The sequence below is a fragment of the Podarcis filfolensis genome, assembly GCF_964270895.1.
Source record: "Podarcis filfolensis genome assembly, chromosome: 9".
NCBI classification, from domain to species: domain Eukaryota; kingdom Metazoa; phylum Chordata; class Lepidosauria; order Squamata; family Lacertidae; genus Podarcis; species Podarcis filfolensis.
In genome coordinates, this window is record NC_139610.1 from 66672669 (window position 1) to 66685927 (window position 13259).

Sequence of the window (13259 nt, forward strand, 5' to 3'; positions counted from 1 at the left end):
CCCCATAAGGAGTCTCGCCGCGGCATTCTGCACCCGCTGGAGTTTCTGGGTCAGTCTCAAGGGCAGCCCCACGTAGAGCGAGTTACAATAATCCAGTCTGGAGGTGACCGTCGCGTGGATCACAGTGGCTAGGTCAGGGCGAGAGAGATAAGGAGCCAACTGCTTAGCTTGGCGGAGATGAAAAAATGCCGCCTTTGTTATAGCTGTAATCTGCGCCTCCATAGAGAGGGAGGTATCGAAGATTACACCCAAACTCTTAACGGATGATGCTGGCACTAATTGCACCCCCGCAAGAGATGGGAGTTGCCCCCTCAATCCCATAACGCTCCGTCCCTATGAATAAGCTTTTGCTGTTAAAATGATATAAAACCATAATACACATGTAGTGAGTTACAGTGAACTTGGATACTGGATCTTTCTTTGCACACAGAATGTATTGCATTAAAAAAAAAGTTTTTATACAGAGAGTTAAGTTCTGATTGTTCATTTGGCTGTCAGCATCACTACCACTGCCACAAAAAGTGCGGCTGATGCCCACCCCTTACCGGCAGAAAGTTGCAAGCCCCTGTTCACAACTAATCTGGGTGGTTCCGACTTGGACAACTCAATGAAAAACTCCACCTTCCCAGTCTGCGTGTAGAGGCCGTCGGAGAGTGAAAATCTGAACTCATCAGACTGGACACTGGAACTGCCCAGTGTGTAAATGATTAGTTCATCCAGGACATCTTGGTAGGTGAAGGTGGAGCCCTCAGACAGGGTTTGACCGTTCTCCAAGGGATCCAGATGAGACTGTCTCTTGCGGAGATAACCTGAGAATAAGGTGAACATACCTTTTATCATATGTGATGGTCGTGTAAGGTAATAAAAGCCTAAAAAATAATTTGAAGACCATTTGCTCAGCAATATCAGAAACTTGTATCTTACCATAAGTGGGTTTCTTGGTCACTACAAAGACCAGTTGGTTGTCCGGAGTGTCCAGGTCTTTCATGATCAAGGATGAATTTGTGATCACCACTCCTTCGCTCTCCTGCACTTTGACAGGCTCCACCTCCATTTCCGGGGGCTCATCATTTAGACGCTACAATAACACAAAGACATCCATGAAAGACAGTGCACTCACGCAATGCCACAAAGATAAGTGGGTGGGGGATACGAAATGCAAGTAGAAGCTGCAGCATCTGATTCAAAATCAGTTTTGCAAATGTAAACACATGTGAACAGCTTCGGCTGAATCTGGAACTCTGTGTGTCCAGGTTTTTTGGGTAAATCAGAATGGCAACTTAATTCTAAGTTTCTAGAACATTAAGGTATCACAAACAGCACAAAACATACCAGCAATGTGAATTGATATCCCATATTAATATTTGTGGGGTTACATATATTCAAGCAGGCAAAGCTAATTGCAAGAGAGGTTTCAGATTTCTAGTGGATAATGCACACATCCTCTGTAAACTCAAGAGGTTTTATGAATCAAACCCAACAAGTGAGCTCACCTTGATGGTGATGTTGACGCTGCTGGTTTCTGATTGGCTGAAGCCATCGCTGACATAAAAGCTAAAGGTGTCCGTGGATGGCTCAATACTTTCGTGGACGCTTTGAAAGTAATAGATATGGTTCTCTACCACATCTTGAATTGAGAACGAGAGGTCTGAGCTCGCAGTGTGTCCAGGACTAAGTCGCCTACCTGCAAACACAGCAATGCCAATATGAAATAATACTTTACTTTATTTTAAAATGGTACCACGCTTTCAGTCAGAAAGAGAAGACAGATGATTTTTTTGTCGCTGCTGTTTTTCAAAGATTAAGTGGGATGCTCTGCGGAACCTCATCTGCCAGTGTTTTTTTTAAGATTCAAAGGAACCACCTTTCCATTTTTGAGGGTTCCAAACTTACCTGTTTTGGTGTTTTCAATGTACCCATATCTTGGGAAAGATGCGATTGTCACCACTAAGCTTTCCTGGGCAAGATCGGAGTCAATGTTTAGGGAGTGGTGAGCTCTAAGTGGGACCCTCCCTCCTTCATCCACCTGAAAACACAAAAGCAAAACTGAGGTTTACATCTGAAGTTTGCTCTAGCAATGCTGTAGCTGACATATTGTCATTCCACTCCTGGCCTAACACGTGCAAATTTTAATAACATGGGGGAAAGGGCTGGAAACAGGAAAATCTCCCCTCTTTGCCATCAGCACCTTCCTAGAGGACTGAATCAAGACCAGGCAGTGGTCAATGGGACATCTATTGCCACATGAGACCCTGAATAGTCACTATCTTCTTCTAAGTCCCATTCAGAATTTAAAATGGAGGGTGTTTGCAGTCCAGCCTGTGACAAGCATGCTCCTCTTACAACTTTGAACCTGCACCCCCAAGTCCCAGCTGTTTACGCACCACAATATGGTCGGCAAAAGTGATGACTGGAGGCTTGCTCTGGACAGCTGTGATAGTGATGGTGAACATCTGGCTGTCAAGCCGGTTCCCGTCCTCGTCGAAAACAGCAAAGTGGAAAATGTCGGTGACTGGCTGACTGAAGGCCTCAAACTCTGTGAGGTATCTGCGCAGGAAAGGCGAGAGGAGTTGAGACGCAGTGATAGCCAGATGAAAGGCTTTTACATCGTGTGCTTAAGAACCTTTCTGCAACAATTTAATCTTCGCCACTGTCTTATCTGCTTGGAGGGAAGGAGAAAAGGACTCGCACTTTCTTGTTACTGGGTGAGACAAACCAACTGGGAAAGCTGTGGTCTAACAACTCCAGATGAAGAGGCAGAAACAACAAAGAACTGGATCAGAGGTGGGAGACATGTTGTTTTCCAGATGAACTGCAACTCCCATCATCCCTCACCACTGTCCATGCTGACTGAGGCTGATGAAGGTTTGAAGAGCCACAGGTTCCCCATAGCTAGATTAAGTTTTATATAGCAGGACTGGGGAACCTGTGGAGGGCAAATATAAAATGATATTTGACTCTAACTCACATCAGCATAGTCAATGGCCAGAGGGGGAATTGGAAGCTTTCACTTCAGCTTTTTTAAGAAGCCACAGTTTCCCATTACATCTGAGCTCCATAAACTGTGGCTTGTTAGAACAGTACAGGATCAAATTGTATTCTGATCTCAGTGCATTCTGAAACATTGGTTTAAACAAACCACAGTTTTCAGAGTCCAGATGAAATGGAGAATGATGGTTTGTTTCAAAGTCACAGTGAACACTTCCAATTTCATTCTCATGGCTTGTTGGGGGGGGGAGTACGTGAGCCCAAAGTTCATTTATATCTTCCCATTATGCCTATAGAGGCCCCTGTCTTCAACTCACTGGAAAAAAATACTGCTTTTCTTCAGTGCTAAATTATACTGTACATCATACAATATTAGAGGTAGTGTTGAGAAGGATTTGGAGTCCCAAAACACCGTCTGCCTTAGGAGACGGACACTTTAGCAAATAATTTCACTAGCCCTATTCCCCTCAGTTATCTTTTTTTCCAAGTCCAAAAGCACCCAACAGTTAACACTTTCTTTAAACGGAAAGCTTCTCCATTTTCTCTTCCTGCTTCACATTTGTGCTAGGAGAATAATTTTTATAAGCTTTGTTTGTGAAGCGCTTATTTGCAGTAGTAATTCAGTCCACAAAACATGAAAAGATCAGCACTCAATCATTAGACATTCTGCGAGAGACAGGCTATAAAAGTATTGTTGATGTTCAGTGCCTGTCTTCCCTGTAGGTGGCACTGTGGATTTCTGAATGAGCAGGGAGGGTTTAGGGTGCTTGGAAGAATTTCATAAATCTCCCCAGGATTACCTGATTCTTTTATTGTTGATGTCTTCCATCGTGAAATTATAGACCTCCGAAAACTCCTGAGAATGTTGTCCGGGTATTATCCGCACCAGAGTTCCATACATGGGAAGGGAAATTAACTTAATCCTTATCTTGGAATCAGGAGAATTATTATCCTAAGGAGAGAAGTGAGACGAAAAAGAGCAGGAGTTAAGTCAGGTTAAAATGAGGGGAACAAGACCAGGTGGAGAGCAGAACTCTTGTCATTTAGAGTATACATGATTTCTCTCCCTCCTCATTTAATCCTCACAGCAACCCTGTGAGGTAGGTTAGGCTGAGAGACTGTGACTGGGTTCAAGGTCACCCAGTGAGCTTCACAGCTGAGTGGGGATTCGAACCCTGGTCTCCCAGGTCTTAGTCCAACACTCTAACCACTACACCACACTGGTTTCAACCACTTGTGGTGTTCCGCTGTGCTCATTTTGAAACTTCGCTTTTGGTGCTTTGCACCAGAAGCCAGAACTAGCAGAAGCAGAAGAAACTGTGCAAATATTCAATGTTATGGCTTCAATTAGGCAAAATCAGAGACATTGTGCAATGTCCCCCTCTGATTTGCATAATTTCATGCAAAAGTTAACTTATTCAAGGATTGGGCTGCGCGGGCATGAAACAGTCTAGCACAGTGTAAAAACATTCCTGCCTGTAACTGATGGTACATGTCCCAAGTTAGGCAAAGGTAAAGGGACCCCTGACCATTAGGTCCAGTCGTGGCCGACTCTGGGGTTGCAGCGCTCACCTCGCATTATTGGCCGAGGGAGCTGGCGTACAGCTTCCGGGTCATGTGGCCAGCATGACTAAGCCACTTCTGGAGAACCAGAGCAGCGCACGGAAATGCCGTTTACCTTCCCGCCAGAGCGGTACCTATTTATCTACTTGCACTTTGATGTGCTTTCGAACTGCTAGGTGGGCAGGAGCTGGGACTGAGAAACAGGAGCTCACCCCGTCACGGGGATTTGAATCGCCGACCTTCTGATCTGCAAGTCCTAGGCTCTGTGGTTTAGACCACAGCGCCACCAAAATGCGAAGTCTGAGCAGTCCTAAAATTCATTGGATTCTAGGTCTTTGATGCTTAGTTAATCAATCTGCTAGAGGTTGTGGACTCTCCTTCCTTGGGGGTTTTTAAGGAGAAGTTGGATGGCCATCTGTCATAGATGCTTTGCCGGGGGTTGGGCTAGATGACCCTCAGGATCCCCTCCCAAGTGTACAGTTCTATAAATTGATTCAAATTAGGTTGATCACCCGGGGGGGGGGGTGCCCTTGATCAGAATGCAGACTTTTGAAGAGAAAAAAAGCTGATTATTTTTTATTGCAAGTACCGACAATTCCATTAGCGGCACTTATGGGGTGGGGCCCCCAATCTCTGTTCCAAAATGAATGAAAGAATGCTTTCCTCTTCAGAACTAATGTTCTATTCACAAGCAAAGTTATGCAGATTAGTCAATTAGTCAATTAATGATTAAAACTCACGCAATGAATCAACAAGCTGCATACCCAGCCTAACACCTTTGCAGCTCAGAATTCCTTAACACACCCGCCACCCTCCTTTTTGGTTGTGTCGTTTTTTCCAAATCAAAGTTCTTTTTATTAAAGATTTTGCCAGTAACCTCAACACGCCAGCTGCAGGCCCATTTTAGTTTGTCATCTAAATCCTTAAAGAACAGGATGAGGAGATATTTTAGGTGGAAACAGTATAAAAATAGGACCAGCAGCATGAATAGTATGTCCTGCATTCCAACCGTTATACATACATATATATATATATATATATATATATATATATATACACACACACACACACACATACACACACACACACACACACACGTTGTGTTAAGCAACAGTCCTGAATACTGAAAATGCCAACAGAGTCTTCCAAGTTGGAGCATCACATGGGATGAGCATAAAACCATAGAACTGGAGGAGCTGGAAACCCAAGTCCCATATACTGTATGCTGTAAGTCACCCAGAGTGGCTGGGTATAAATAATATTATTTATTATTGTTCTTACTGTAAGCTTTTCTCTTCAGACCTTCATGGGCTAAATCCACGAAATCCAGGCACACATACACACAACTCATAGTATGTAGCCAAAGACCTCACCTTCTGAAAGAGGAGTGGAACAGTTGCCATTCCCCCTACCCCAGAGTTTGGTAATGGAGAAATGGAAAAGTTGGCAGAGACTCTTAACCCAGTGGTGTAGAGTGGGTTGCCAGTGCCCAGGGCCACATGGAGGGGGTGGGTGGGTGGGAGGGAGAGAAATAGATGAAGTACACGTGTGATTTCAACTCCCTTATGGCATCCCACATCACCCAGGAGATTGGAGCCGCAGAGATAAGAAAAGAAGAGTTGTTCTGTTGTCTAGAGAGGTCACTTCCTGGTTCACAAGGAGAAGCCGTTTTCAATGAGCCCAGCGACGGATGGGCACAGCTGTATTGAGGCACCTCCAGCTGTTGAAATTCTGCGCCCTCTAACCATTTCGCACACAGGGCAACCACCCCTATGCCCTCCATGCTACACCACTGTCATAACCTCAGGGTTGTGGGTTTGAGCCCCACCTTGAGCAAAAAGATTCCTGCCTTGCAGGGGGTTGGACGAGATGACCCCCCATGATCCCTTCCAACCCTACAATTATATGATTTGGAGGAGGGTGCTAAACCACCCTGATTCAGCCTTGGATGTTGGGGTGGTGAGAGCTCGGCGGTAGAGCTCATGTGCTGCACACAGAAGCTCACGGAGATGCAGGATGCAACCCTTGGTGACTCCAATCAAAACCGTCAAGTTATAGGTGATAAGATGGAAGACCTTTCTCCACCTGAGTCCCCGGATAAAAACTGCCAGATGCAGCAGACAATACTATGAGAGATGGACAAATGATCTGACCCGATGTCAGGCAGCTTCCTATGAGCTTGTGTTCCTTCCCAGGTGAGCCTACCTTTTGCTCAACACTTCAGCATAAGAGGAACCCTGGTGAAGTGGCAGTTCCCTTGTCCAATGTGCTTTTGAAAGAACAGGTACGTCAGGTCCCTACCCCAAGGAGCTCATACACAGGAGAACTAGGGAAACGGGAGGTGTGAGCAGAATAGGTGATTTTTTCCATTGACACATACTGTATTTTTCCGTGTATAACACGCCCCCGTGTATAAGACGACCCCTATTTTCTGGGACTCCAAATCAATTAAGGAAATGGGGGGAGATTGCCCACAGTTGTTAAGATTTTTTTGGGGGTGGGGGGATTTGCTCAGAGTTGCCAACAATCTTTCACCCAGCTGGCCACCGCTGCCAATTGCCCGCCCAATTGCCGCAGCAGCCGCCAATCGACAGCAGGCCTTGCCGCAGCCATCAATCACCCACCGATTCGCCAATGACAATCTCCTGCTCGCGGTTGCCACCAATCGCCCATCCCCCCTCTACACTATCCTTGTATAAGACAACCCCAAATTTAAACATTTTTTTATAATTAAAAAACCATTGTCTTATACACAGAAAAAATGCTACTTTGGCTTAGGTCCCATCTGCACTATACATTTAAAGCAGAATTGTGCCACTTTAAGTAGTCATGGCTTTCCCCCAAGAGCAACTTGTTAAGGACGGTGAGGTTGTTAGGAGAGACCCTATTCCCCCTCACAGAACTACAATTCCCAGAGTTCCTGTGAAAGCTGTGCCAGATTAAACCCTGTGGAGACCCCTAGGCAGCTGAAATAATTTTTTTTTGGGGGGAGGCCCTCATGCGCGTGCTTTGGTGGGATAACATTGAACTAAGGATGCTTGATTGTAATTTTGCTCCAGGATCAAATCAATATTATTTTGATCTGTTGTCTCCTCTGCCTATTTAGTAAACCGGTGCTGTGTGAAAGGGGGGTTGATTATTAAACCACTCTGGGAATTAGTTGGGGCCGATAGGATCTGAAAGGGAACCAGAGTTAAATCTGTGTCTGTTTAGGTCTGCAACCAAGAGCAAACTGCTCCACACCAGGCTAGGCGTGCTTTCTACCGCCTCCATGGTGGGCTCTCAAACGAAAGAGGCTTAATAGCACCTGACTCTGGGATTAGCTTAATTTTCGTTTTACCTTTGCACTCCACCTCTACCTTCATGTAACAGGCACGGTCCCAAACACCTGGTTAGAAATAAAGAACTCATTCTTCCCCCCACTCGTACGCTTTTTTGGCAGCCGCAAGCAGGACACGGCAGAAAACGCTGAAACTTCTGCCAAGCGAGAACATTGAGAGGGATGTCGGCGGTTTATGTTACAGCGGTCTCCCTCACACTTTTACGGCTTTGGAATGCAGCCGCTGGCTCCGGGTCAGCTTTTGTCTCCAAATAATAAAACGCGAAGAGAGGCCAGGCTACGTGCCAGGGCTGCGCTAGAAGCTCCTTGAAACGCCGGAGAGAGCAGGCCAAGAGTCACATTTCTCAAGAAACCGCCCTTCACACCTTAACACAATCGTAGGAAGTGTTTCCTCTGCAAGTACACAGGCCCAGGGAGTGTCAATGAGGCTCAAACTAATCGCAGGCCCTGAGCCTGGGAAGACATCAAGGAGCCTGGACATCTTCACTGAGGCGTTGCTAAAGGAAGGGAACTGCAAGAAGAATTAGCCAAATGTGCAGAAGACAAACCAGTCATATGGCAAATCCTGCCCTGCACAATAACTTCTGGGTCAAGCTTGGTTCTTTAAGGCATTCAAGTTTGCCACATACCTTCCAACATTTCTCCAGTGAAAATAAAAAGGTAAAGGGACCCCTGACCATTAGGTCCAGTCATGACTGACTCTGGGGTTGCGGCGCTCATCTCGCTTTATTGGCCAAGGGAGCCGGCATTTGTCCGCAGACAGCTTCCGAGTCATGTGGCCAGCATGATTAAGACGCTTCTGGGGAACCAGAGCAGCGCACGGAAACGCTGTTTACCTTCCCGCCGGAGCAGTACCTATTTATCTACTTGCATTTTGATGTGCTTTTGAATTGCTAGGTTGGCAGGAGCAGGGACGGAGCAACGGGAGCTCACCCCATCGCGGGGATTCAAACCGCCGACCTTCTGATGGGCAAGTCCTAGGCTCTGAGGTTTAACCCACAGCGCCAGTGAAAATAGGGATGTCCTATTATTATTATTGGGACACGGGTGGCGAGATGAGCGCCACAACCCCAGAGTCGGTCACGACTGGACCTAATGGTCAGGGGTCCCTTTACCTTTACCTTTATTATTATTATTATTTCACTATTTATGACCCACCCATCTGACTCGGTTGCCCCCGCCACTCTGAGCAGCTTCCAATACATATTAAAAACATAATAAAACATTAAACATTTTTTTAAAAAAACCTTCCCTATACAGGATTGACTTCACATGGCTTGGGAGCTGGATTAACTCCATACCCTCCAACATTTCTCGACTGAAAATAGAAAAGAGGGACATTCCGAGATCAAATCACAAACCAGGATGGCTTCTGTAAATCCGGGACTGTCCCTGAAAAATTGGGACAATTGGAGGGTCTGTTGCTGCTGTTTCTTTTCATATCCTCGGACTGTTTTGGCTCCCCAACAGCAAGTGTTCAAACAAGGACTGAGGAGGTCGTAGTTCAAATCACTGCTCAGTCATGAAACTCACTAGAGTGATCTGGGCCTTTCACTCTCCTTTATTTATTGCAACTTTCCTCCAAGGAGGTTCAAGGTGGTGTGTGTAGCTCTTCATGCCCTCTCCCCAATTTTTCTTCACAACAACCCTGTGAGGTAGGTTAGGCTGAGGGTTTGTGACTGGCCCAAGGTCATTCAGCGAGCTTCACGGGGGAGATTGGACCCGAACCCTGAACTCCCAGGCCCTAGTTCAACACTCTAACCACTAAACCATGCTGGCTTTCTGGACCTTATCTGCCTCACAAGGTTGACATAAAGATAAAAGAAAGAAAGAAAAAGTGAGCAGTCCTTTGAAACTTGTGAAAGTCATTCCATGTATTACAACTAGGCACCAATGGACATTTTCCTCCTTCTAACGTTTTTAAAACAAACATAGGGAAATGGACAGAAACCATCTAAAACCATCTATAAGTACTCCACAAATGTAAGAACTTTGGAACTCCCTGCCTATACAGGCTCCTTCACTGTACAGTAGTACCTCGGGTTAAGAACTTAATGCGTTCTGGAGGTCAGTTCATAACCTGAAACTGTTCTTAACCTGAAGCACCACTTTAGCTAATGGGGCCTCCTGCTGCCGCTGTGCCACCAGAGCATGATTTCTGTTCTCATCCTGAAGCAAAGTTCTTAACCCATGCTACTATTTCTGGGTTAGTGGAGTCTGTAACCTGAAGTGTCTGTAACCTGAATTGTCTGTAACCTGAGGTATCACTGTACTCCTTTTGGCACCTGCTAAAAACGTTGCTGCTTAGACAAGCCTACGCAGATGCTTTGGAAGTTGAGGCAATTTTAATCTTTTTTAGTATCTTTTGTTACGTTTTAAAGGATGGCTCTAAATTTTCTCAATTTTTTTCCTCCCCGTCCATGCAATCCAACAGAGTCTGTCTTTGCATGAAGTGGAAGTCCCTAACTCACTGAGGGTTTGAGACCCATCAGCTACCCTCACCTGGTTTACCTGGCCAATCAAAGCTGTTCCCCGGTTGTGGATGCTGTCAAATGCGGACAACTTCTAGGTGCCACAGGTGAGAGCAGAGTGCAGGATGAGGACAGACTACCCCAAATGTGCCCCCCACCAGAGGTACTGCCCCCTCCCCTAACACCTCAACAGGCTGATAGACTGGTACATTATCGAGGCTAAGAGGCTGGAAACGAATGGTGCACTTACAATATAGGCAAAGTGGGATCGGGTGATGATCACAGAGCTTTTAGCAGCCACCGTGATGGAGAGTGAGCAGCCAGGATCCAGCCTGGGGCCTTCGTTGTCGATCAGGGCTACTTCAACTTTCAGTACGGCCGTTGCTGTGGTGATGCCATCAGTCACTGAAATCTCCATAGCGTCTTCCGCTGCGGACGAACCATCGTGGATATACTGCAGAGCATTCCTGGTGACCTCCTCATACGTGAAGGTATCTCCTTCTCAGAAAGAAAGGTTGAAATCAGGAGTTTTCCGTGTACAACATGGTGAGAACTTGGGAAACAGCCTTACTAGAAAAATTAACCAATAAACTGAAACTGACACGGGGACAAATAGAAGAAGATGCCTTCAACCCAGTATGGCTCCCCAACAAGACAATGGCCCAACAAGACAATGACAAAAATCCACCAACAGCATACAAATCAATATGGCTAACCTGATCCAAAACACCCACCCACCCCACTCACACATGAAAACAAAGACCACCACAGCCAACCACAAATGAACAACCACACCCTAGGCCAACCCCAGCCTCTCTCACCACCAAAGGAACATCAAAGAACCTGCACAAGCAACACTGACACCAAACCCTACATATAGTAAGTAAAATAGAAACATCACCACCCGACTCCACCCCCAATCTCCCCACCCCATCTCTTTCCCCATTTCCTTCCTAATGTCTCAACAAATGAAACCAATTTGTAAAAAAATAATAATGTGTTATGTGGGGGAAAAATACAAGAGAGAGACATTGCACATACCATTGTAAATCAAGAAAATATTTAATAAAAATACATTAAAAATAAAGAAGAAGGAAGGAAGGAAGTTGGGAGGGGGTTGCCCAATAAATAAATTAAATAATAAAAAACCCACACACGGTGAGAACTGTGGCGCAAGGGTTTGTTTTGTCACAAATACACAGGCACCGAAAAGAGAGACCTCCCAAGAAACGCGAAAAGAGACCTCCCCTTTCTTTAACGATGTTCATGACCCAAATCAAGACCTTGTTATGCCAACCGCTCAATCTTCTCAGTGGAGGAGTTACGTTAAGTGCAGTTGTACCTCAGAAGTCGAATGGAATCTGTTCTGGAAGTTCGTTCGACTTCCAAAACGTTCAGAAACAAGACCCGGCTTCCGATTGGCTGCAGGAAGCTCCCGCAGCCAATCGGAAGCCGCGGAAGCCCCGTCGGATGTTCAGGTTCCAAAGAACGTTCAGAAACCATAACACTCACTTCTGGGTTTGTGGCGTCCGGGAGCCAAAGCGTTCGAGCCGCAAGGCGTTTGTCAACCAAGGTACAACTGTAATAGGTTTGAATATTAACTATTCATTGGATAGAACAAACACCATTAGATGTACAGCCAGATAAGTGTTGAATGGTTCTTGTATTTGTTTTATTTAAAAAGCAATAAAATTTGTTTAAAAAAATACCAGGCCACCGTGACACACAGGGTATGTCTACATTCCAAGAAAAATAAGCACACACAGTTTGATGTACATGCCACACATTTTTCCTTACAGAGAGATGTGTCTTAGTCTACAAAAAAACAAACAAACACATGCCTACCTGCACTCAGGCGGCTTGGGAATGTGGAGCTGTGCTTGAAGAGATCTCCATGATGAGGAGGATCCACCACTTCAAAGAAAAGGTCTTCAGGAGTTGTGTCCACATCGCTCACTGTCAGCTGTATCCCTGAGGGATCCAAGTAGGGGAAGCAAAATGCATTTATTTGGGTTTTTATCCTCTCAGAAAAGCTGGAGTATTTTAGTATGAGCAGCTTACAAAGGGAGACGAGTGAAGCATATGACACAAAAACAACACTATAAACAGGCACATCCTCGACCAATGCTAAAAGCACAGAAACCAAAGCACTTACAGTTCCTAGATAATTTGACTAGATTCTGAAAGTTGCCAAAACAACAGAGAATGTGTGCAAATGAACGCTATCAAAAGGTGATTTTTGCATCTTGCCCAGTTGATGTTCACTGTCTCCATGCGTTACTGGAAAATGTGCCTATTTCCCACATTGGCCAATGAATGTGCATAGGTGAATATAACATGCTTAGGAAACAGGCAGTGTAAGAAATACTACGTTCATGAATGCATATTTCGGCAGACATAGAGGTGAAAAATGCTAATATCAGCTTACTCGTCCCATGTGCAGAACAGAAGTCAGTCAGCAAATACGGTCGTACCTTGGTTTTCGAACAGAGTAGTTCCCAAACATTTTGGCTCCTGAACGCTGCAAACCCAGAAGTGACTGTTCCAGTTTGCGAACTATTTTTGGAAGCCGAACATCTGACGGGGCTTCCGTGGCTTCTGATTGGCTGCAGGAACTTCCTGCAGCCAACCAGGAGCTGCGATTTAGTTTTTGAACATTTAGGAAGTCGAATGGACTTCCGGAACAGATTCCGGTCGACTTCCAAGGTACAACTGTATTATCTGTATTTGTTGTTGCTTCCAGACCACAAATGATATATAATTGCTTAAGCCCCACCCTCCACCCCTATTTCCATTGCACTGAAATGAATGGGGTGGAATAACCTAAGAACGACATAACTTCATGATAAGTTCGCCACAGTGGACAGCAAGATAAATGATTTTGCTTTTGGAGGAAC

The 13259-nt window shown here is 45.4% G+C and overlaps 1 protein-coding gene across 2 annotated transcripts in view; it reads right to left on the reverse strand.

The window, feature by feature from the left end:
- FRAS1 (Fraser extracellular matrix complex subunit 1) overlaps nucleotides 1-13259 on the reverse strand; it is a 356925-nt gene that overhangs the window by 63250 nt on the left and 280416 nt on the right. For both annotated transcript variants that reach the window (XM_083631513.1, XM_083631512.1), the window contains exons 36-43: nucleotides 12208-12333; nucleotides 10613-10860; nucleotides 3789-3940; nucleotides 2385-2547; nucleotides 1894-2026; nucleotides 1494-1684; nucleotides 925-1078; nucleotides 546-809 (exon numbers count right to left, since the gene is read on the reverse strand). In XM_083631513.1, the coding sequence (XP_083487639.1) occupies nucleotides 546-809; nucleotides 925-1078; nucleotides 1494-1684; nucleotides 1894-2026; nucleotides 2385-2547; nucleotides 3789-3940; nucleotides 10613-10860; nucleotides 12208-12333 (1431 nt within the window). The remainder of the gene's footprint in view (nucleotides 1-545; nucleotides 810-924; nucleotides 1079-1493; nucleotides 1685-1893; nucleotides 2027-2384; nucleotides 2548-3788; nucleotides 3941-10612; nucleotides 10861-12207; nucleotides 12334-13259) is intronic.